The sequence below is a fragment of the Acipenser ruthenus genome, chromosome 4 (genome assembly GCF_902713425.1).
Source record: "Acipenser ruthenus chromosome 4, fAciRut3.2 maternal haplotype, whole genome shotgun sequence".
NCBI lineage: Eukaryota > Metazoa > Chordata > Actinopteri > Acipenseriformes > Acipenseridae > Acipenser > Acipenser ruthenus.
Genome location: NC_081192.1, coordinates 4881056 through 4904449, shown reverse-complemented (window position 1 = coordinate 4904449; position 23394 = coordinate 4881056). Strand labels below are relative to the sequence as shown.

General features: G+C 38.0%; 1 protein-coding gene across 2 annotated transcripts in view; it reads left to right on the top strand.

Moving 5' to 3' along the window:
- Positions 1–23394, top strand: part of LOC117399920 (gamma-aminobutyric acid type B receptor subunit 2-like) — a 311468-nt gene that overhangs the window by 51477 nt on the left and 236597 nt on the right. For both annotated transcript variants that reach the window (XM_059021519.1, XM_033999374.3), the window contains exon 2: positions 11384–11521. In XM_059021519.1, the coding sequence (XP_058877502.1) occupies positions 11384–11521 (138 nt within the window). The remainder of the gene's footprint in view (positions 1–11383; positions 11522–23394) is intronic.

Here is a 23394-nt window from a genome sequence, read left to right as displayed (position 1 = left end):
ATATTGTTTTGTCTTCCAATGCTAAGGCCAAACATTTCAGCTCCTGGTCATGGCGCCAAGTAAACCATCCTTGGCTAAGAGCCACCTTACATCCTGTCAAAATGTGCCTTAATGTTGCAGGTGATGAACACAAAGGACATAAGGGATCCTCTCAGGTTGGAAACCACTGCTGTACACGACCCGAACCCGTGAACTGACCATGAATCAACAAGCAACCCTTGCTCTAGCAGAGCATAGCTGCCAGGAAAGACAGTTTAACGCAGCAAGACTCTCACTGAACATCAATTCAATTAAAAAAGAAAATTAAAAAGCGACATTGATTTCTTTTTAACATTATTATCATTTATTTAATTTTTTTTTTAAATCTCGCTGTTGGCTCTGGATTTCACTCAGATAACCTGTGAAAGTCTAATAAAAAGTGACAGTCTTGGCTCTTTTGCCACTGATTAGATCATGCTTCGCTCCAGGACTGCAAGCACGAAAAGCATGTCTGCTGTAGCTCCCAACATCAGAGGTGGGAATTCTGGGAAAAATAAATACAAAATAAACAGCTTTTAAGAGCAAGTGTTAGTCCCTGAGGTTGAGGTATGATAAACCTTCAGCTTCTGTAGCTCACGTGCGAACACTGCACCTGGGAATACGGAAATGTTCCTTCTTCAATTAGATTTACCAGCACTGAGCTCCCGGGAGATTTGTACACTGTTCAGACCTGTATCGACAGCTGCACTGGCAGAGGATTCACCGGGAAAACCCTGGCAGAGAAAGGGAGGTTCATACGTTGTATACTGCAGAAATACAGTTAATTATATATTTATCATTGTATTCCCTTTTATAGGATCCAGTGTATTTGGTACTGCAGAGATTCTGTAGAGATTCAATGAGCTGTAGAGATTCAATGAGAGATTCTCTGTAGAGATTCAATGAGCATTCTGTAATCCCCTTTGTGTTCACAATTTAGATTTGATCCCTTTACCTGCAGATCACATATTAGGAGAATATAACTTTCTATACACACTGTAAACGTGTAGGTTAATGCAGCGTACAAAAGTCCTAGACAGCTGGTGGTTTCATGGGGTGGTCATGCATGTAGCACATGTGTGGGTCTTCATGCTGTCACACAGAAATGCAAGGCCAGGTCCTTTTATTACATACAGAATTCAATGACACAGCTTTGGGGCTCAGGTGAAATGCATGATGGATAGAAACCCTTAATGAACCATCAGAGACTGGCTGTTGCATGATCCTGGCCAGTCAGTCTGCCTGGAAAGTTAACATAACCGGCATTTGCAAGTTAATTCTCTAAGGGGATTTACTAATGAATGGTAATACATATATCAATACTGTATAATGCATTTGTAATTCTTTTATTTATTTATTTATTTATTTTATTTAGTACTCGCCAATTATTTTTTATTATTTTCTCCCAATTTAGGATATCCAATTATTATTTAAGCTCGGCTCACCGCTACCACCCCTACCACGAAGCATGTGCCATCAGCTAACCGCTTCTTTTCACACTGCAGACTCACCATGCAGCCACCTCAGAGCTACAGTGTCAGAGGACAACGCAGCTCCGGGCAGCTTACATGCAGGCCCGCAGGGTTGCTGGTGCACGGCGAGCCGAGGGCACCCTGGCTGACCTAGGCGGCGCTCGGCCAATTGTGTGCCGCCCCCTAGGAACTCCCGTCCACGGTTGGCAATGGAATAGCCTGGACTCAAACCGGCAAATTCCATGCTATAGGGCGCATCCTGCACTCCATGCATTTGTAATTTTTATACACAGGGCTTCACATGACTTTTATCATTAGGTTTGGTACTCACCAAAATTAGGGGTCATCACCCATGTCGCTGTCGAGCTCCACCTCGTCCGTATTGCTGGTTATTACAATTTTTAACAAATCACCCACATTCCCTGGGGAGTCACTTTATTAGTGTTGTTGAACATTTTAGCCTGACGGCACTACAGTATTTAACTGAGGGGAACAAAATATTATTTTAATAATGCTTAAGTAAATGTATTTTTTTTTTAAACTCCTCTCATCCGCACTCAGTTTGGGAAGTGAAGCGTCCGCGAGCTTCACAACGCCAAGCCTCGTTTCAAGCATTCAAAATCCTAAAAGGTATAGACAATGTCAACCCAGGGGACTTTTTTGACTGAAAAAAGAAACAAGGACCAGGGGTCACAAATGGAGATTAGATAAAGGGGCATTCAGAACAGAAAATAGGAGGCACTTTTTTACACAGAGAATTGTGAGGGTATGGAACCAACTCCCCAGTAATGTTGTTGAAGCTGACACCCTGGGATCCTTCAAGAAGCTGCTTGATGAGATTCTGGGATCAGTAAGCTGCTAACAACCAAATGAGCAAGATGGGCTGAATGGCCTCCTCTCGTTTGTAAACTTTCTTATGTTTTTATGTTCTTAAGTGCCCATTAAAAGAAAATGATTGATGTTATGAACTGGAGTGGTTCCACCTATCGCTCTTCATTTTGTAATACAAAACTTGACGCAGCCAATGATGGCACTAGCAGGGAGGGACTTAGTTAATTGGAACCCTGCGACTGAATAGAAAACCCTGACACCTTTGCGTCTCAAAAACAATCTGGAATTCTGCTTTTTTTTTTTATTGGTGCACATGCGTACCTGCGTATCTGTTATGTGAACCCCTGATTATACAGCATAACAGAACTTTCAAAATATGTTACATTTTCTAATGACAGAAGGAAAGTTTTATTGCAGCAGTGTGGAGTAGCGGTTAGGGCTCTGGACTCTTGACTGGAGGGTTGTGGGTTCAATCCCAGGTGGGGGACACTGCTGCTGTACCCCTTGAGCAAGGTACTTTACCTAGATTGCTCCAGTAAAAACCCAACTGTATAAATGGGCAATTGTATGTGAAATCTTGTAACAATTGTAAGTCGCCCTGGACAAGGGCGTCTGCTAAGAAATAAATAATAATAATAATAATAATAATAATAATAATAATAATAATAATAATAATAATAATAAAATGTTCACGACTAATGCTCCAGTTCCCAGAATTTGCTCTGAAACATCAGATATAGCCTATGATTTTCCATCAGTCCATGTTAAACAATTAAAGAAGCCGTGTCCAGTGAATTTAGTTAAAGAAACTTCAGATAGTACTAGCTGTGTGGTAACTGTCAATGATAAGGACTTCTCTGTTGTTGTTAGGTGTGAGGCAGTAACCTGCCAGTGCAGAGGTTCAGCACAGTAGAACTCTGATGTACCGGTATTGTTGATGCACAATGCTTCACAAACAGGGTCTTTGTGTATTGCAAAATCAGTCATCTTCATACAGCATTATTGATTATAAAATATCTATAGGTGAGAATCCTGTTTATGCAATACATTTAACACAGCGCCTACTTATGAAAGGACAACAATATAAATATATTTTATTATACATAAATTCTGTAAATGGCCAAAGTTCTGTACATCGAAATAGCCCAGGTTAGCAATGTAATATGTTTTGAAATACGAGTTTTATTTTTTATGTTTGTAATATGGATGTCCTTAAAGAGAGGATTTCAGTGAAAAGCGGCATACAAGCTAAAAATATGGAACACGTGAGCAGTGTGGGTGTCTCAGTAGATTGACAACGTTCTGCATGAGCTGCAGCTTGGTAGTGTTAGCCAGACCAGCTGTAGCGGCTCTGCGATTACTACACACTTTTACAATCTGATGTTGTCCCGTCTCTAGTGTACTTGGCTGCTGTCTATCTGATGTGATCTAAAGAGTCTGAAAGTGATAAGAAAGTGGGGCCCTCTCAATGAAAACTTTCCTCAGACACCTGTTAGTTTACAGAGATTTATTCCTGGAAATGAGACAAAGCTACAGTGCAGTGCAGTTGTTTGTGTCGGGTACAGTTCCCAGATGTTTATTTTGATTCAATATCTTGATACAAAAGTATGTTAATGTTTAATCTGCACACCCACTGGCTTATTTCCTCAAGGGTGATGAGGTGAACTCCCTCATTTGACATCTATACTTTTTCTTAGTGATTTGTAATTTGTATTATTATTATTATTATTGCTGGTTTAAGTGTTGTAAGGTGCAATTGACAATGACACCTGCAGCTGTCGCTAGCACATAGAACACAGTTGTAAACAAGGAAATCCTTGATGGGTTAGCTTTTCCAAATTGAGGGTTTTAAAATAAATGAAATTCTAATTACATGTTAAACCAGGATTCTTCCCAAAGAGAACCCAACAATCTTACTTTTAGTTCCTAATAGGGCAGATGATTTGTGAAGGAAAGATCTGGAAAACAGAAGCAATTTAAAAACAAAAAAAGTAGAAGGGTGATCTGAGTTACACAACTGGTTTTTATTTTTGATGTTCTTGCAGTACCTGTGGTGTCCACTAAAGAGTGTTCCATTATTTTAAATCAATTTAAATCTTTGCAAATGCCCAGTTGTCAAATATGAAGAGCATGTAGCTAAAACAGTTACTTTTGCTATTTATTTATTATCAGTTTTAGCAGTTTTTGTTTAGAACACATTGGGCTTGATTTTAAAATCTCTTTACTTCAAATGATCATAAGCAAGAATAAATCCTAATGGAGTAAATAGTTTTGAGAATCTCACCCATTGTGATTCAGACAAAGATACCAGGACCTTAGTGAAGGAAGGGGAGTCATTTAGTGTCTCATTTTAGGTCTCACATTTATTCTGCTTTAGCACTCTAGTGTAGTCCCACCTTTGACCTATGTGGGACTCTAGTCAGTATGCATTATATAGAAGAGGGATTAATCACTTTAATATAGCTTCAATTGTTTCAATTTGCCTCAAGCCTATTCTAGCATATAAACTCATAGACATTGTGCAATTTCTAGTTCATAATTCATTATATTTAAAATAAGTTATTTTTGCCCTATGAAAATGGAAAAGTCATCTCCCTTAAACACCTACTGTGTGGTTCCCTGTCCAGAGTTATCGGTGGGTCTCACTTCAGATGGATTTGACTTGGCAGGTGTAACAGCCCACAGTAAACACAATCAGTAATGACTGTGAATGCTGTCGCTGGAGTCATTTCAGTGCTCTTGCTTTCTTTTTTTTTTAAAAAAAAACACTCCCACGCTTTCTCAGTAGGGTTGCGTTCCTGTAAAACATTTTAAAAGCAGGCCCAGCTACACAGTTTGCCTCACAGTTAACGAATTCCAAAAATCACACAGTATACTGTACACTGTAGAACATAATGTTTAGGATAAGTTTTAATTGCAGTACTGCAAATCTTGTATAGTGTTGTTCAATCTTCTGGTACAGTACTGCTCATCCAAAATACTATACAATTCTATAATATTATAGATGTCTGGTTGCAGATACATTTCAAATCGTCCCTAGGCTACAGCATGATTCACTCTCTATTCATGTCCATGGGGCCATGAAACTGAAATACGAATTCACTAGAAATATGTGAAAAAAAAATGCATTGCCTCTTGGCTTTGTTCTGCTTGTTCCACATACACATTTTTGGGGTGAAATGTAATTACCTTTTGATATATTATACTTAATATTTAGTCATAACCAGAAGCATGGTCATTTTTTATTATTTATGTATTATTTTTATTTTCTTTTTTCTTTATTTATTTCTATATGAATGTATTCATGCAATATTATTTGATCCATTTTTGTTCAACAATACAAGTAATGGCTTGGAAAATTGCATATAAACAGCAAGCAGTAGCTGTAAGCTATGACTACTTGGGAATCCCAAGTAACATGTGGCCTCATGTAAATTACAATGACCTTTGTTTAGCAAATTAGTACAGTAACTGAGCTAAGTTATTCCAAGCATGCATCCCTCCCAAGAGCACTGTTTGGCAGGTATTGATTTTGAGGATTCCCCTTCATTTTACAGCAGAGTAGGCATGCAGTGGTACTTGTGTACTTATGTACTGTTGTGTCCCAGGAGAAGCCAATGTCTCAATCAATACAGGGAGAGACTAAAGGCAGACATGCTCGCATTAATGAACGTTTTTATTTTTCTCACCACAGGCCAGGTAAACACACCTTAACACAGCACTGCATTAGCAAAAGGCAAAAACTTGTGTCGCGATTTAATTAATGCATACAATTTTGTTTTTGTTTTTTTTTATTTTATTGACTGACACAAAGAAAGACTGAAAATGGCAGCTGTGAATTTAGTTTTCTGATATGGACACGACCACTAAAAATACATACATTAACTAACTGCAGCATGTCTGGTCACCTGCATACACTTCAATACGTTCTATTTAAATACACTACATGGAGATGGTAATAGAGAAGGCTAATAAAGAGTAGTTTCTGTAGATGACAAGCACAAAATCCACAACAGACTGTCTGTATTAAACAATGTGGCTGACAAAAGGCAGTTTGGTCTCCTCAATATATTAAGAGTAGAGCTTCTGGGGTGACTGTGCTGACGTTTGGGTCGAGATTGAAGGACCCAGCGAGTATCTGGGCCCAAGGCTGTCCATGGCAGGAGGATCTTGCCAGACAACTGACTGTCGGCAAGATAGATCACTGCTTGATCAAGACCAGCTCTGACAGGCGTTAGCTGACTGAGAACTTATTATCGCTCTCTGTAAACAAACAAAAAGAATCCATTTGAAACGCTATTCCTTGGAGAGGACACGGAATCATTGGGTTAAATGTATCAATATTAATATTGTCTCTGAATCAGTAAAGGTACATTTATAGATGTGTCTGTAATTATTATTTTTAAACAAATCATGAAAATGACAAAACCTGACAAATCCACCACACAATGTTTTCTTTTTTTAAATATATGAGAAAGGACACACTGGCTTGTTTGTTTTTCAAAACCCTGATTGCCAAGGTGTCATGCACTATACTTTAAAATAAACCAAAAAAGCAACAGTAAAAGTATAGCAAAGTGCAATAAAGCACAGTGAAAGCATAGCAAAGTGTAGTAACTCATAGTAAAAGCATAGCAAAGTGTAGTAACTCATAGTAAAAGCATAGCAAAGTGTAGTAACTCATAGTAAAAGCATAGCAGTGCAATAAAGCATAGTGAAAGCATAGCAAAGTGTAGTAACTCATAGTAAAAGCATAGCAAAGTGTAGTAACTCATAGTAAAAGCATAGCAAAGTGTAGTAACTCATAGTGAAAGCATAGTAAAGTGCAATAAAGCATAATGAAAGCATGGTAAAGCATAAGTAATCATTGAAAATCCCAAATTTATTGTGATAATCTCTTATAAGAGATCAGGGGTGACATGCAAATGAGGGTGCAGGGGGCTTCATAAAATCCTTGTATGAAGCTTTCGAGGACATTGTAAGTTGTGAGTTCCTACTGTATGCAGAGGTAGCTGTTTGTTCCTGCATTGATTTTGTTTTATCTGCATTACTAGCTCTCCTGTAGTTTATACCAGGGGCAGGTACTGACTATCTGGCTAACAGGCCCTCCAACAATGAGGATGCTCAGTATTTTAGCTTGAGTGCTTTGGAGAATGGAGAATTAATGTATCTATTAGGCTTTAAACATATGGCTTGGAAACATAAGTTGTAAGGGACAGTTGTCATACCATATGAAACTGCTGGATAACATTAACATGCTGCGTAAGGCTCTCAATGTCTAATGCACTGCAGTAGAAATAATAAACATAAGCCTTTGAGTTTGGGAATTTAGAAGCGAATAGTTAAAAACTGTTAAAAACTGTCTGGCTGTCTGAGACCAGATCAGCATTTAAAACATTAGCTGCAAACTGTTTTCACACAAACAAATTGCAGTGTATGAGTATTGGGTTACAGTTCCAAATGTCAGAGTAATACTCAAAGGGGTGTTAGAAAAGCATTCATGTGTTCTAGCTACACAAAATCAAGCACAAAGCCATGGCATAGGTGCATTGCTGTGAATAATGAGGCACGTGGCCAAGTGAACAAATCTGCTTTATCTTTGCAGATCTTACAAATATTGTGGTCAATTAGAACAGGCATTGTATGTTTAGAATAGTAGGCTAGTGGTATACAGCTTACCTAAAGAAGTCTGCCAAAATACTTTTTTTTACAAGATACTATATCTAACTTGCTATTCCAAGTGCAGGTATGCCGTATCTTTGTTGTCTGTTTCTTGATATGATTGCAGGAGTTTGGATCCATGACACCAGCCAGGCCTGTTGGTTGCCAGTGGGGTGAATTTGCAAGAGAAGGCAGTGTTGCCTCAGCTGCTGTGATCAGTATGAGACTGTTGAAACACAAATCAAATGTGATTTCTTGTATTTGTTTTGTCTGTATATAAACAAATCTGTTTTTAAATCGTGAGAAAATTTTAATTGTGAACACAGCCCCGCTCTCAAAATAAAAATAAAAAATGAGATCACATAAAGTTTGCATAGTGAAGCTTGTGTCTAATATTTAGGCACTCATTTCCACTTCCCATAGCAACCAGGAGGTTACACGATTCTTTACATTTTTTTCAAATGGACACCCGGGAAAACATGTGTTGTTGTGAGATTTTTTTCCATGGCTGCAGTGAAAGACAATCCTGGTTCTGTAATAATCCTTTATAAATGACCCTTGTATATTGCTATTAACGGTAAGATTACTGCTGACAAGATTAATTGCCCTTAGATACTACGCCTCGTAACTGCTAAACTGTCAGACCAATTAACTTTTGAAGCAAAACTAATATGCACAACCATACTTTATCATAAAAAAATACTGTATTAAAGTTCTGTTTGCTTTAGTACTGTGAATGCTTAAAAAAGGCTTGATAACAAATTGCAAACAGCCTTTTCATCACAAGTGTTTTTTTGGGTTAAATCCTCTGAAAAGTATGTACAGTAGATTTATAGCAGAGGTGGCTTATCCAAGCATAATCAGAAGTGAAAGCTAGATGAGAATTGATGAGTAATACTGCAGACGACTTGGCTGTTGTGTGAATGAGATGATAACGTGTTTACATGCCTAAACTATCATTACAACCTTGCAAATCAAGCTGAAACGAGTTACCAGCTCATATTGCAATCAATAGACCCACTTCACATGCTTCAGTAGTTACAGGAGCGAGGGGTGTTGCCATGGGGATGTGAATTTCTGCCTTTAGAAACAATACAGATACAGGACAGCCTTGTATAGTAAATGACTATGTTATAAATTTTGATCTGCACATAGCACTGAGACGGCTCTTGTTAGGGTAGTAAATGATCTTTTTATAAGCTCTGACTCTGGTTTTCCTTCAATTTTAATTCTTCTTGATCTTAGCGCTGCCTTTAACAGCATGGACCATTCCATTCTATTAATCGACTTGGGAGTTTAGTGGTTTTGGCAGGCGGTGTCCATTCTTGGTTTAGGTCTTATCTTTCCGATAGGTTTCAGTACGTGTCTGTCGGGGAGATGAAGTCTGATTGTCAGAGGGTGTCTGTGGTGTTCCTCAGTGTTCCGTTTTAGGTCCCCTGTTGTTTTCATTATATATGTTGCCATTAGGGGATATTATCCGCTGGCATTGAGTGAATTTCCATTGTTACGCAGATGATAATCAGCTGTACTTGTCTTTCAAGCCAGACAATCCCTCTACTGGGGTGCTATTAGCTGCTTACTTTGCGGACATAAAGTGTTGGATGTCAGAGAATTTTCTGATGTTGAATTCTGATAAAACGGAGGTCATGCTTGTGGGTTCACTGCACCAATTAAAAAATGTTGATTTATATAAAATAGGTCTTAGCAGCCTTTCTTCAGAACTAAAACTTGAAGCAAGAAATTTGGGGGTTATTTTTTATCCTGTTCTATTGTTCTATCATTTGAATCCCATATTAGGAAAATTACTAAAGTATATTTTTATCATTTGAGAAATATAGCTAAACTTAGATGTATTATTTCTGGATCTGATGCTGAGAGGCTAATGCATGCCTTTGTTTCATCAACTATTGTAATGCACTTTTTTCTGGGATTCCAAAGTACTTGGTGTCTCGCTTGCAGCCTATTCAGAATGCTGCTGCAAGAATTCTAACTAAAACCAAAAAAGGTGAACATGTTACTCCTGTCTTCGCCTCCTTACACTGGCTTCCTGTGCAGTTTCGAACTGATTTTAACATTTTATTTTTAATTTATAAAGCCCTTAATGGATTAGCACCCAGTTGTTTACAAGAGCTGTTGATCCCATACATTCCTAAGTGGAATCTTAGATCTCAGGATGCAGGGCTCTTGGTTATTCCTAAAGGGTCAATACTAATAGTATGGGATGAAGGGCCTTTTCTATAAGGCTCCTACATGATGGAACGCTCTGCCTTTTTTTGTCAGAGAAGCTAGGAGTCTTGCTGTTTTTAAGTCAAGATCGACGACTTATTTATATACACAAGCCTTTTTATATAGTCTTTTTATTATTGATATCTGTTATTTCTTTTTTTTTAATATACATGATTGGAAATGTATTTACTTTTATTTAAAATAGCCTTTTTTATTATAGTCTTTTATTGAGCTATTTTAATGTTTTATTATGCTGTGTGTTTTGTGTTTTCTGTAAAGCACCTTGGGGTCTATGACATAAGGTGCTATATAAGTGAAATGAAATAAATAAAAATAAATAAATGTTTATTTATGAAGTAGAAATATCACCACTCTCTTGCTCTCTCCAATACAAGATACTTGTTCATTATTGTCATTAGAAAAAGAACAATGAAAGCGGCATAGCTTTGAATGTTGTAATATCCCAAAGATATACAGCTATACCATTTTAGTATTGGCTTATTGCAAAGTTTTCCCTTCCCATAAAATACAAATTCAAGGGGTTGCGGCACTGGAGCTCAGAGTAAAAACATCAATGCTGCTGTAATGGAGGAAGTCCTAGCTGGCTTTTCAAGGAACCACATCTTTTTGTGTCTAACCCATTAGTGCCTGCAAGGCATACTATTTTGCCACATCAACACAATAATCTGCCTGTTAGCATGTTGATCTGTTGTTCATGGGCTTGACATGCTGTACTGAATAAACTCACACATAGTAAACAGTATGTCACATCCTTGCTCTTTTTATGGGTCTTCATGCATGAACAACCATGGTAACAAAAACGGAAGGAACGTCAATGACAATCAAGTTTAATGGTGGTTTGTCTATGATCATAAGAGCGTGTCGAGCCACAGCATAGCTGACCTCTTTGTGACCAGTTCAATACAAAGATCACACCTCGCCATTAGTACCACAGTCAGTAGCTTACAATTCAGGGATACATTCACCTCTATTAGGACCTACTCTCTATTAGGACCTACTCTCTATTAAGGTTGGTCCCTTAAGTTGTGATAATACAGTGATCTAACTAGAGTGGTTTCTTGTGTTCAACGTACGTATCAGTTTGTGAACAGATCAGGCTTGTATTATTCATTTCCAAAATACATCTAACACATATTTTCCTCTTTCTCTTTCAGTGTGACAATGCAAAGGGACTGAAGGCCTTCTTTGATGCAATATATTATGGCCCAAAGCACCTGATGATCTTTGGGGGAGTTTGCCCGTCAGTGACGTCCATCATTGCTGAGTCTCTTGAAGGGTGGAACCTTGTACAGGTAGGAAACCCCTGATTAATATTACTAGCAGCTGTTTCACTGGTTCTTTCTGAGAGACTGGCACTCTTCTGAAATGTTATGTTCTGTAGTTCTGTAACAAGAAGATGTGTTGAAGTACATTTCAGTCTTGTTTTGTGAAGGTGAAGAAGTAAATGCGTGATGTAAGTGCTACTGGCTGTTTCAGTCTAATGTTGCTTCTTTATACGGGCCGGTTCAGCGCATGTGGTGATCAGATAGCCTTGAGTATCAAGGGGCAGCTGGCTGCCGTAAACACAAGACAGAAGGACAGAAAAGTGAATACTATACCACTAATTTGAAAGTGTAAAGGCCAGATTAACTGATACCTTCACCTGCTTGAGTTTACCATCTTGAAACAAGCTACATAAAACCCTTGTACTGTTTGGCTACCGGCTGCGTAACAGTAAACTAAAGAAAGTTGCCTGATATAACAGCCCTTAACAACAGAGGCCTGTGTGAGTGTCAGAAAGAAAGGGGTATTGTCCACAACAGCAGGTGAGTTTTAACGGACTCTCAACAATGTTAATTCAGGAAGCAGGCACACATAGAGAAGACTTTTCAACTAGAGACCGTCCAAAATATGTTTTATATGTACTGTATATATTTTTTAAAAAGCCCAGGAGTCAGGACTTGCTATATAGAGAAATGAAACGTATATCCGTCCTTCAGAGGGCTGCCCTTTCAGCTCAACCCCAGGAGATTGAAGCACCTTCATCTAGTTCAGCGGCTGTAAGGAACAATAGTCGCTTATACAGTGCCTTGCGAAAGTATTCGGCCCCCTTGAACTTTGCGACCTTTTGCCACATTTCAGGCTTCAAACATAAAGATATGAAACTGTAATTTTTTGTGAAGAATCAACAACAAGTGGGACACAATCATGAAGTGGAACGAAATTTATTGGATATTTCAAACTTTTTTAACAAATAAAAAACTGAAAAATTGGGCGTGCAAAATTATTCAGCCCCCTTAAGTTAATACTTTGTAGCGCCACCTTTTGCTGCGATTACAGCTGTAAGTCGCTTGGGGTATGTCTCTATCAGTTTTGCACATCGAGAGACTGAAATTTTTGCCCATTCCTCCTTGCAAAACAGCTCGAGCTCAGTGAGGTTGGATGGAGAGCATTTGTGAACAGCAGTTTTCAGTTCTTTCCACAGATTCTCGATTGGATTCAGGTCTGGACTTTGACTTGGCCATTCTAACACCTGGATATGTTTATTTGTGAACCATTCCATTGTAGATTTTGCTTTATGTTTTGGATCATTGTCTTGTTGGAAGACAAATCTCCGTCCCAGTCTCAGGTCTTTTGCAGACTCCATCAGGTTTTCTTCCAGAATGGTCCTGTATTTGGCTCCATCCATCTTCCCATCAATTTTAACCATCTTCCCTGTCCCTGCTGAAGAAAAGCAGGCCCAAACCATGATGCTGCCACCACCATGTTTGACAGTGGGGATGGTGTGTTCAGGGTGATGAGCTGTGTTGCGTTTACGCCAAACATAACGTTTTGCATTGTTGCCAAAAAGTTCGATTTTGGTTTCATCTGACCAGAGCACCTTCTTCCACATGTTTGGTGTGTCTCCCAGGTGGCTTGTGGCAAACTGTAAACGACACTTTTTATGGATATCTTTAAGAAATGGCTTTCTTCTTGCCACTCTTCCATAAAGGCCAGATTTGTGCAGTATACGACTGATTGTTGTCCTATGGACAGAGTCTCCCACCTCAGCTGTAGATCTCTGCAGTTCATCCAGAGTGATCATGGGCCTCTTGGCTGCATCTCTGATCAGTCTTCTCCTTGTATGAGCTGAAAGTTTAGAGGGACGGCCAGGTCTTGGTAGATTTGCAGTGGTCTGATACTCCTTCCATTTCAATATTATCGCTTGCAAGGTGCTCCTTGGGATGTTTAAAGCTTGGGAAATCTTTTTGTATCCAAATCCGGCTTTAAACTTCTCCACAACAGTATCTCGGACCTGCCTGGTGTGTTCCTTGTTCTTCATGATGCTCTCTGCGCTTTAAACGGACCTCTGAGACTATCACAGTGCAGGTGCATTTATACGGAGACTTGATTACACACATGTGGATTCTATTTATCATCATTAGTCATTCAGGTCAACATTGGATCATTCAGAGATCCTCACTGAACTTCTGGAGAGAGTTTGCTGCACTGAAAGTAAAGGGGCTGAATAATTTTGCACGCCCAATTCTTCAGTTTTTTATTTGTTAAAAAAGTTTGAAATATCCAATAAATTTCGTTCCACTTCATGATTGTGTCCCACTTGTTGTTGATTCTTCACAAAAAATTACAGTTTCATATCTTTATGTTTGAAGCCTGAAATGTGGCAAAAGGTCGCAAAGTTCAAGGGGGCCGAATACTTTCGCAAGGCACTGTATATTTAGCACCGCTCAGTGGATGTCGTAATAGTGCCCCGTCCTTTTCTGTACAACCTAAACATGTTAAATGACACAGGTATGGTTAAGTACAGTAGTGTTTACACAGTATCTGCCAGCAACCAAGGGTGGCAGTTGTGGATAAAGGACTGAATTTTCAATCTCATCCCCTAATCCATCAACAATCCACCATCAGAGTGCATTCACACTTACATTGTTACTTAAATATGAATAGGTTTTACCTGCATAACACTAGTTAAATCTAAAGGCTTTTAAAATATATAATAGATATCTATATCATTTTGAGTTTTAATGACATTTTTAATTTTAATGTTTGTCTATTGCATTTCCTTAAAAAAAAGGTACATTCCTGCATTCTCTTATCAACAACAATGTGTACAGTTCGCCTCCCCTACGGAGGACAGTTTATGCTGTGTTCCCATAGCAACGCATAGCTCAGGGATAGAATGTAGTTATTTGACCAGTAGATTATTTTCAGACAAAGGGTATGTTAGCAATGTTACTGGATAGATAAACAAACCATGAAAGTGACATTTTACTGGCATGCATATCAACAATCATACTGTGACTAATATCACACTCACATGATGGTTAAACAAACGTTTATTAATAATAATAATAATAATAATAATAATAATAATAATAATAATAATAATAATAGTTTTATAAATAAGACTTATGGGTTGGAGGGAACTCCCTGCTGCCTTACTGATTTATGGAGTTTTTCCATCTGATGATTTCTTAGTTTTTTGATATTTTGTATATGGTGTGAATTTAACTACTGCTCTAATAAAACAGAATTCTGCTCAATAAAATGAACTTAATGTAAAACTGAAGGTCACTGTGAGACACTAGATGATTTAATTACTATTTTTTTATTAACTTCTAATGCAGCCAGGTCAGGGCAGATAGGAAGCTATAATTGCTTTGCATATACTATTAAAAATCACCTGATAATTAGCTTGTTAATAGATTTCAAATATGTGGTTGCAAAACACAATAATAAATGAGTAAACAAGCCACGATTGGAAAGCAACCATGGCACAAACGCAGTGGAGTGGAGTCCCCAGCTCATTTGCATGTCTTGACAACCCATCATTAGATCCCTGCTGACGCTGATCAGATTGGTTATAAATAGTAACAACAGTTGACATGTTATATTAAAAACTTGCAGTAGTTCCAGGCGTGAGGCTGAGGCCCTTCATTTTATAGCAGGGCAGCAGTGTAGAGCAGCAGGGTGAAGTACTGATTAGGGTTCTGGACTCTTGACAGGAGGGTCGTGGGTTCAATCCCAGGTGGGGGGCACTGCTGCTGTACCCTTGAGCAAGGTACTTTACCTAGATTGCTCCAGTAAAAACCCAACTGTATAAATGGGGAATTATGTGTAAAAAAAAATAATAATAATAAAAAAATAAAATAAATGTAATTGTATGTAAAAATAATGTGATATCTTGTAACAATTGTAAGTTGCCCTGGATAAGGGCGTCTGCTAATAAATAAATAATAATAATAGCTGATTGTATAAAGATCCAGCATACTTTTCCCAGATGTTCTGGAAGTCTTTCTTCATTTGACAGCTGGGTCTCCATTCTGGGAGGTATGGCCCTTCATTATAAATGTTGGAGAGGATGTACATGTTGTCTAACACAAACAAATACACACATACATTGTGTGTGTGTGTATATATATTTTAAGATGGCACACAACACATGAGCTTCAGCAGGTCTGTTGCCATATTAAAAAAACTTCCTCTAGTAGTACTGGACATGGGCAAGAGAAGGAATTGATCTAATTACATGCTGATGTTATTTTAACTGTTAATGTTCTTAAATTAGTACTGCGATTTAATTCTGCATATGCAATTTCACGTCATGTACAAGAAGTGTATGTCAGAGATGCTGGTTTTCATAATCCTGCTACAAAAACGGTCTTGTAGATCCCTGTTATTTATCTGCATTGTTCCACAAGGGTTTAGAGTAATTCCCTTTGAGAGGAACAGAAAAATCACATACTTTATTGTGCCGATATATTTATTAAAAGCTTCGGTGTGTGACAAGCCATTCTTGAAAGTACAACTAGACTTATGTCTTTTTCAATCTTATTATAGCCTTAAGCAGAAGTTATCTAACATGAAGACATGTAAACGAGATTCCTAAAATATTCGAGAAGGGGGAGGGAGCAGCATTTATAAAATGAGATCATCCATCAGGTACAAGAAAGGGGCCAGGGAACCAGCTGCCACGTGCAGAGAGAGCTTGTGGCAGTGTACACACTTCATATAGCACGGTGCAGCATTTCCTTTGTTAATCACAAGGCGCCTGGCACACAGCTGGGTACAGGCTGGCATCAGTTAATATTTGGCTTGCGGTCAGGTGCCATCACCTGCCACAAGTTTAGGTGCTGCTGTTAAAGACACACCATCTGTGACAATAATTACAATAACAGTCAAATGTACCTTTTTTATTATTATCTTAGGCCCATTATAGGTACACATCTTTCAATGTGTGCATTGCAATTTATTGAGTTGACTGACAGTTCAAATACGTGACTTTATATTTAAAAAAAAGCACTACATGGCTACATTTTGTGGGGAAAACAATCCACAATTTTCAAAGTGTTTGTACAGTTTGCAGATCTTTGCTGATACCTGAAGCTTCAAAAGGTTATACAAATGATTTCTAAGCACACCAAGTACAGTTACTTTAGGGATAGCATGATGTTGTTTGATGTAAGTCTACTACCTTACTTCCACAGGCATTTTTACAATCATTCGAATAAAAATGCACAGCTTTTTATAACAATACACGATGATTGACATTTATGAGGTTGGAGTCTTGGAGTTTATCTATCTCACTATTTAAATGTTTAAATTGTTGAAAAAGGTGTTAACTGCCTATGACAGGCTACTGCCGTGTGGGTGCGTGCATTCGCTGCTGAGTGACATGCAGGAGATCGAGACGGAGGTTGTAGTTGACACGCTCCACAAACGTGCAGGTTTTATTTACATAAACACAGACAAAACATACAGGAACACGACGTGACGCCGTGGGACATACGGGCAGGTGTACAAAAGGCAAAAAAAAAACACTGTACAAAAACTATAAAATAACAGGTGCCCTACTCCTAATACATGGGAGATCCCACTTTTACCTTGTGCTTTATATCGTGGTGGGATCTACAATCCCTGAACTAATCTTCTCTGTTCAATACTAAACAAACCCCGACTGGCTACTCACACGGCCGTCAGCGTTTTTTTTTTTTTTTTACGTTCTGATCCCGGGTCACTCTCACGACGATCAGAGGATTACAGCAAGGTCGGTAGGTCTCTTTTTCCGGGTAGCATGGACGGTGTTTGGCCTGTTGTCCTTGGCTTTGCAGCAGCCCTGAGGTGAATAAACGGGACCTGACACCCCGTTGGAACACACCTACCTGCTGGTTATCCACAGTTGGCAGTCATATACAGCAGACAGGATCTCTCAGGAGCGTCAGGCACTTAATTAAATAATTACAACAATTACAGTAAACACACCCTATTTACAATATATATTAATATAAAAAACCGTCATCATGTGCAGGGCTCCGGCTCTGCCTTACAGTTATGGTTGCTGTTTGTATTGCACGGGGGTAGGGGTCAAGGCTAGTAGGTGACGCAATCTAAACATGAAGACATAAGCCCAATACCAGCTCCTGCAAGGGAGCTGACTCTTTTGAACAGCGGTATCGGCGCTATGCTTCACAGCAAGAGGTCCGGGGTTCGAGTCCCACCTCCGTGTGTGAGAAGCCCCTGCTTACCATAGTATGCTACAATCTAAAGTATAGTATAATGGCAGATTTCTATATGGGAACACATGTTTTACCTTATATAACATCATCACACCTTTGAGCAAAACATTAACATAGGATATCATGTAAAACTAAGTGTTCCCCAGTGTTATTTATTATTATTAGCCTCTTCTGTTCAAATGCAGTTTACAGCACACAACTATTACAGTGCATGCCTCTTTCAGAGATGGAAATAAAGACTCCCATTACATGCTTTGTTGCCAGAGCAAGACGAGATCGGAACTCCAAGCTGAAATCACCACACTTATTTACATAGCAAATACAGAGCATCTATGGTCCATGAGGGGAGAGTAAAACATGAAATGTCTAAATCTAAAACAGAATAAAACGTTTCGGAAATTAGAACTGCTTCATCACTTCATGTATATTGATTTGCTTTGTATAACTGTTTGAGACCAGGAGCAGAATGCAAATGAACTGAATTCTCATAGTAAATGATTCTGTTTTTGAAGTTTTCACTGTGAGTTTTGAGTAGTGGTACACTTTTGAAATGCAATTCAATTAGTTTGACACTCTGTAGCTGTGTGATAGTTAACCCTTACCTCAGGGAAGCCAAGAATAGGACATAAGCCCAGTTAGGAAGTCTTAAGAACCTGAAACAATGAAACAAGCGAGACCACATCAATATTTTAATTGATCTTTGAAGTATGTGGGAATATAAATGACTATCCACATAGTAAGCATGTGTTCCACCCATGTGGTACATGCATGTAGTGTACATATCTGTATGTGCAAAAGTACTGTCTACTATACAGGGCGTTTCAAAATCCCTGGCCTATTCTGACATATACTATGCCATTGCTGTACAATTGATTCTTGCCTGAAACATGACAATAGCAACCAGAGACTCATTACATAATATTATATCCCACAGAACACCTTTTATTTATGTATTTTGTTTATGAGCTTTTGTGTGTGTGTGTGTGTGTGTGTGTGTGTGTGTGTGTGTGTGTGTGTGTGTGCGTGTGTATGACTGGATTAAGGAATACATGTGATTAAAAATACATTTAAGATAAATAAAAAGGTACGATACATAATACTTAAACTGCCCTGCCAATCATGAAATATGAACATTGATGATTTCACTGAGAGAAACTTTGTCTTTTCCCTGTAAGCATAACTGTGAACAATTAGCTTATGGTACTGTATGTGTTCCAGGTGACTTTCAAGTCATTGGCTAATACATGTTGGTTTGTCCTCCAGCCTATGGTAAGGTTAATGAATTGTGCCACTTTGAATTGAGCCTGCTACAATACATCCCCCGTTTTAATCACTTGGAAAAGGAGAAACAAAGCATTCCCTGAGATTATAGAATGTGTTATTTTGTTGGCTGTCAAAGGCACTGAGCATTCTCATTAAAAAAAAAAATGATGTAAAGTACTCATTTTAATTGAATCTGATAATGTTCATGCTAAAATGTGTGGTGCTTAATCATGCCATGGACGTGACGTTTGTTAGATACATTACAGCTCCAATTGTTTATTGATTCTAGTTGCTTCATTGAGAATTAAAGCTAAAAATACACTCCTGCCTCTGCCGCCCACACTTTTCTCCTACATTCTGTATTATTCCTTTTAGAATACAACCACCAATAGAGGGTATATTCTATGCAATTCCACAGAGTTCCGTACTAAGCTGCTGAATAAAATATGTGAACTTCTGTATTCTGGAGAGTTGACGTACAAACGCCTTTCATCTATTGGATCTATATTTTATGTTCCCAGAATATAAGTCAAATTCATCTTATTTTTGGAATGTTCATAAATTACTTCAATAAAATGTAGACATTGGCCCCTCTGCATTTGAAATCTACAAATGTGTCTTGATTAATGTATGTCACTCTTTCCTGGTTAGCTTATAACAGATTACATGTTAATACAATTCTTGTTTAAATATTAAAAAATATTTATTTTATTGTGTACAGTAGTTATTATTTTCTTAATAAAACAGGTGGAAAATGTGTTAATGCTTTGCTAATGACGGCATTGCTCTTATGGGGACTTGTTTAATAGATGTAATGGGTTTATTGTCCAACAGTGGGCTAGGACATGTGATGTGCGTATCATTCCAAAAGCATAGTATCACGTGCTTTATTTAGTATTTCTGGGCTGCTTCTGTGCACACAGCACATTATATGTTGGGCAGTACATACCCTAGAAACTCATTTAACCCATTAAGTGCCATTGTCCTCATTTGAGCATTTTTAACTGGCATAAGAAACCGAAGCCAGTAAAAATGCCAAAAAGCTTTCTTGGTGTTTTCCTACCCAGTGTGATAATAAAGCTCATTTTTTTCTGGGAAGAAATATTGATTTGAAATGTATTAAATGACATAGATTTAAAGGAGGCTGTGTGGTCTGGTGGTTAAAGAAAAGGGCTTGTAACGAGGAGGTCCCCGGTTCAAATCCCACCTCAGCCACTGACTCATTGTGTGACCCTGAGCAAGTCACTTAACCTCCTTGTGCTCCGTCTTTCGGGTGAGTTGTTGTGAGTGACTCTCCAGCTGATGCATAGTTCACACACCCTAGTCTCTGTAAATCGCCTTGGATAAAGGCGTCTGCTAAATAAACACATAATAATAAATTCAGCTTGTGTTCTGGACAAAGGATGAATCCAGAATATTGTGATCCTATGTGATAGATTGTTTAGCTTTGTACTGCAACTTTAGCACCCAGCTTCCTCCAATGGCTAATCCAGCCTTATTTTATCCCAGCTAATGTTCCAATTCACACCATTTTAATGACTTTCCAAAGTACTTGAGTTGCTAAGTCGGCAAGCAGACTGCCAAGATTCCTACTCAGCAGCTGGGAAGGTATTAAAAATATCCTGAAGAGTGTGATCAATTTCCATTGTTGCCGCCAAGGCAAGCTCTGACATTAACTGGGATTCTTCCTGTGTCATACCATGGGCTGTAGTCATTTAATTTTTTGATTGTTTCTTATGTCAGTAATTAGAAACATACCATACACAGGACTGCTTTACTTTCCATAAACTGCAGGATTCAATAAAGAATCATATTCTAATTAAAATAAGCTTTTGCCAGCTTTATCACGAGCCATTTGGAATTTCTAAATATCCAAATACAGTATAAGCAGGTGTATGCTTACATAGTGGTTCATTTTAGGCACTTCCTGTCCCCTTTGAAAGAAAAAAAAAAAAAAAAAAACACAGTCACAGTGTTCCCACATTATTCTAGTTTGTTTCTCCATTATATTACCTTCCTTTAGCTTTCCTAATTCGTTGACTGTTTTTTTGTATGGTTTCTGTGTATTTTACATTGCTGTAGTCAAAGTCTCTGATTTGGGTCACAACTACATTTCTCCCTGGCTTGAGGGAGTGGAACATAGAGGCATTTCTTATTAGTATTACTGCCATTTGCAGACGGGTGAGAACTTTAATACGTCCTTCACTATATTAACACAAAATTCATATAAAAAGTCAGGAAATAAACATTTTAAACAAAGCCCCTGCATTAACCAGTTGTATTGAGCTTTTAAGAAGGTGTCTGTTTCTGAAAGGCATTCACTCTCTGTTAAGGTTGCTTATTTAGGGTTACCATATGGCTCCAGATTAACCTGGATGCTTTGAGACAGACCGGAATTTCAAAATTCCCCCTAAATTGAAAGTAATTCACGTATAAATGAGTTCCACCTTTGCTGAGATTAATCCTGCTGTGGTGGAATTGCTTGGGCGCAGCAAACAATTCACACTGATCAGATCTTAATGAACAAATAGCTAATTTATCGATAGAGCAACGAGATGATGATGCGATTGTATTTGCAGAATAATATGGGCGATTGAATTTTAGCAAACAGAAAAAAATAGCGACTGGCTGCAATTCATTCTTGGTATAATACAATTATTTGACGTGCATGCATGTATTTAAGCATCATTCTTAATTGTAGCTAAGGATGGTTCATTTACACCTTCATTTATTTCAATTTAGGGGCAAGTTTGAAATCCCGTTCTGTCTCACAGCGTCCGGTTAATCTGGAGCCACATGGTAACCCTATCTTATTGTTACAGCTCTCCCTTGTGACAAAGCAAGATGGAAGCAGCAAACAATGTTGTCCACAGTAATAAAGGCGGAGAGGTACAGTGATTTAACTAGTAATGAGGCAATACTGGAAACTGCTTAAGTATTGAATATTCTGTTTCCTAATTAAAGAGGGCCTGTATTTTGAAAGACTCAAATACTCCACCGGTAATTGCTGCCTTTTAACAGGAACAAAAATAACTAAAAAATAATAATAATTTCAAGCTTTCATGGAACTCAAGATTAAAAAAAAAAAAAAAAAAAAAAAAGACCCCTATTTAACATATTGTGAGCTGGCGTCATTATAGCGCAGTCAAGAGTCTCATAGTGAGTCATAAAGCCTTCCGACTGATTTGTAAGTAAGCCAGAGAGCTGTAGGTTGTAAGGAAACTTGCGTTATATTTTTTCAGACGTATACAGAGTACCCTAGGCATATATTCACCGTTGCGTTGGAGGTGGCATATTGACAGATGCTTCAAGGGAGCCGGGAACGTTGGCATTTCATATTAACTTAACACTTATGCTTTGAATGCAGCTTTTAACTTGGGCCATCTGTTTAACAAATATAAAAAGTGAAATTGTAATGTAACAGCTTAGCGTTACTGTTATGTGTGAGCAATTCATACTAGCACTCAATCTGTACACACAAACAGCTCATAATTGACTAAGCGCTGCTTTAGTTCAATGGCCCATGCTTTTCAGTTCAAGTAAATAAAATCAATAAATGCTTGCATAATAACTTCTACACTGACATCATCATATGGCACTCAAATTGACTGGCATTAATGCAAGTATATTACATGTTTTGTGTCTCTAATATACTGGTGGGTTTCAACTGAGTAGAGAAAAATAATTAACTCAGAAAAAAAAACAGTTGCAATCATTTAAACAAATTAGCTCACAACTTGTCTTGAGGTGTTTGGCCATGACCTTTCTATGAGGCACAAAGTGTAAAAAAAAAGCACAAATGTTTTACCACCGGATTTAACTTAAACATACCTTAACACATAAATGTTAACAACGACATACTTAAAAGTTTTGAAATGTGTACTTTCAGCGATAATTTATAAATATTGAAAATACTTATCACAAATTAAATATTTAAAGTCAATATGATAGTTAAATCTGGGAAACAAATGCTTCAGTCTTTAAATCTTTTTTTTTACACTTGACGAGTCAACATTTAGCTGACACAAAGAAACCTGTGAAAAATACATGGAATCTTTATTTTATACTTGGCATCCAACATTTAGCTAACAGATAAATCTGCATGGCTAAATCTGAAGCTAACATGCAAATGCGTCCCCGGCATTCTATGCACAGAGGAGGCGGGGAAGCGGCGGAGAGCAGTGCTGCCAATTGGGCGTCTTTTCATTCTGTTTTGCGGGAGAGAATGATGGTAGGCGGCAGGGGTGAAATTCTCAACAAATAAGTGCAGATACTCATATGCACAGCCGGGTGTAAACATTTTAAACATTGAGACAATTTGAGTGCCAATGAATAAATACTTTTAAAATGTATACATATCGGTACACGATACATTTATAAATACAAAATAAGCCTGAAATAACTGA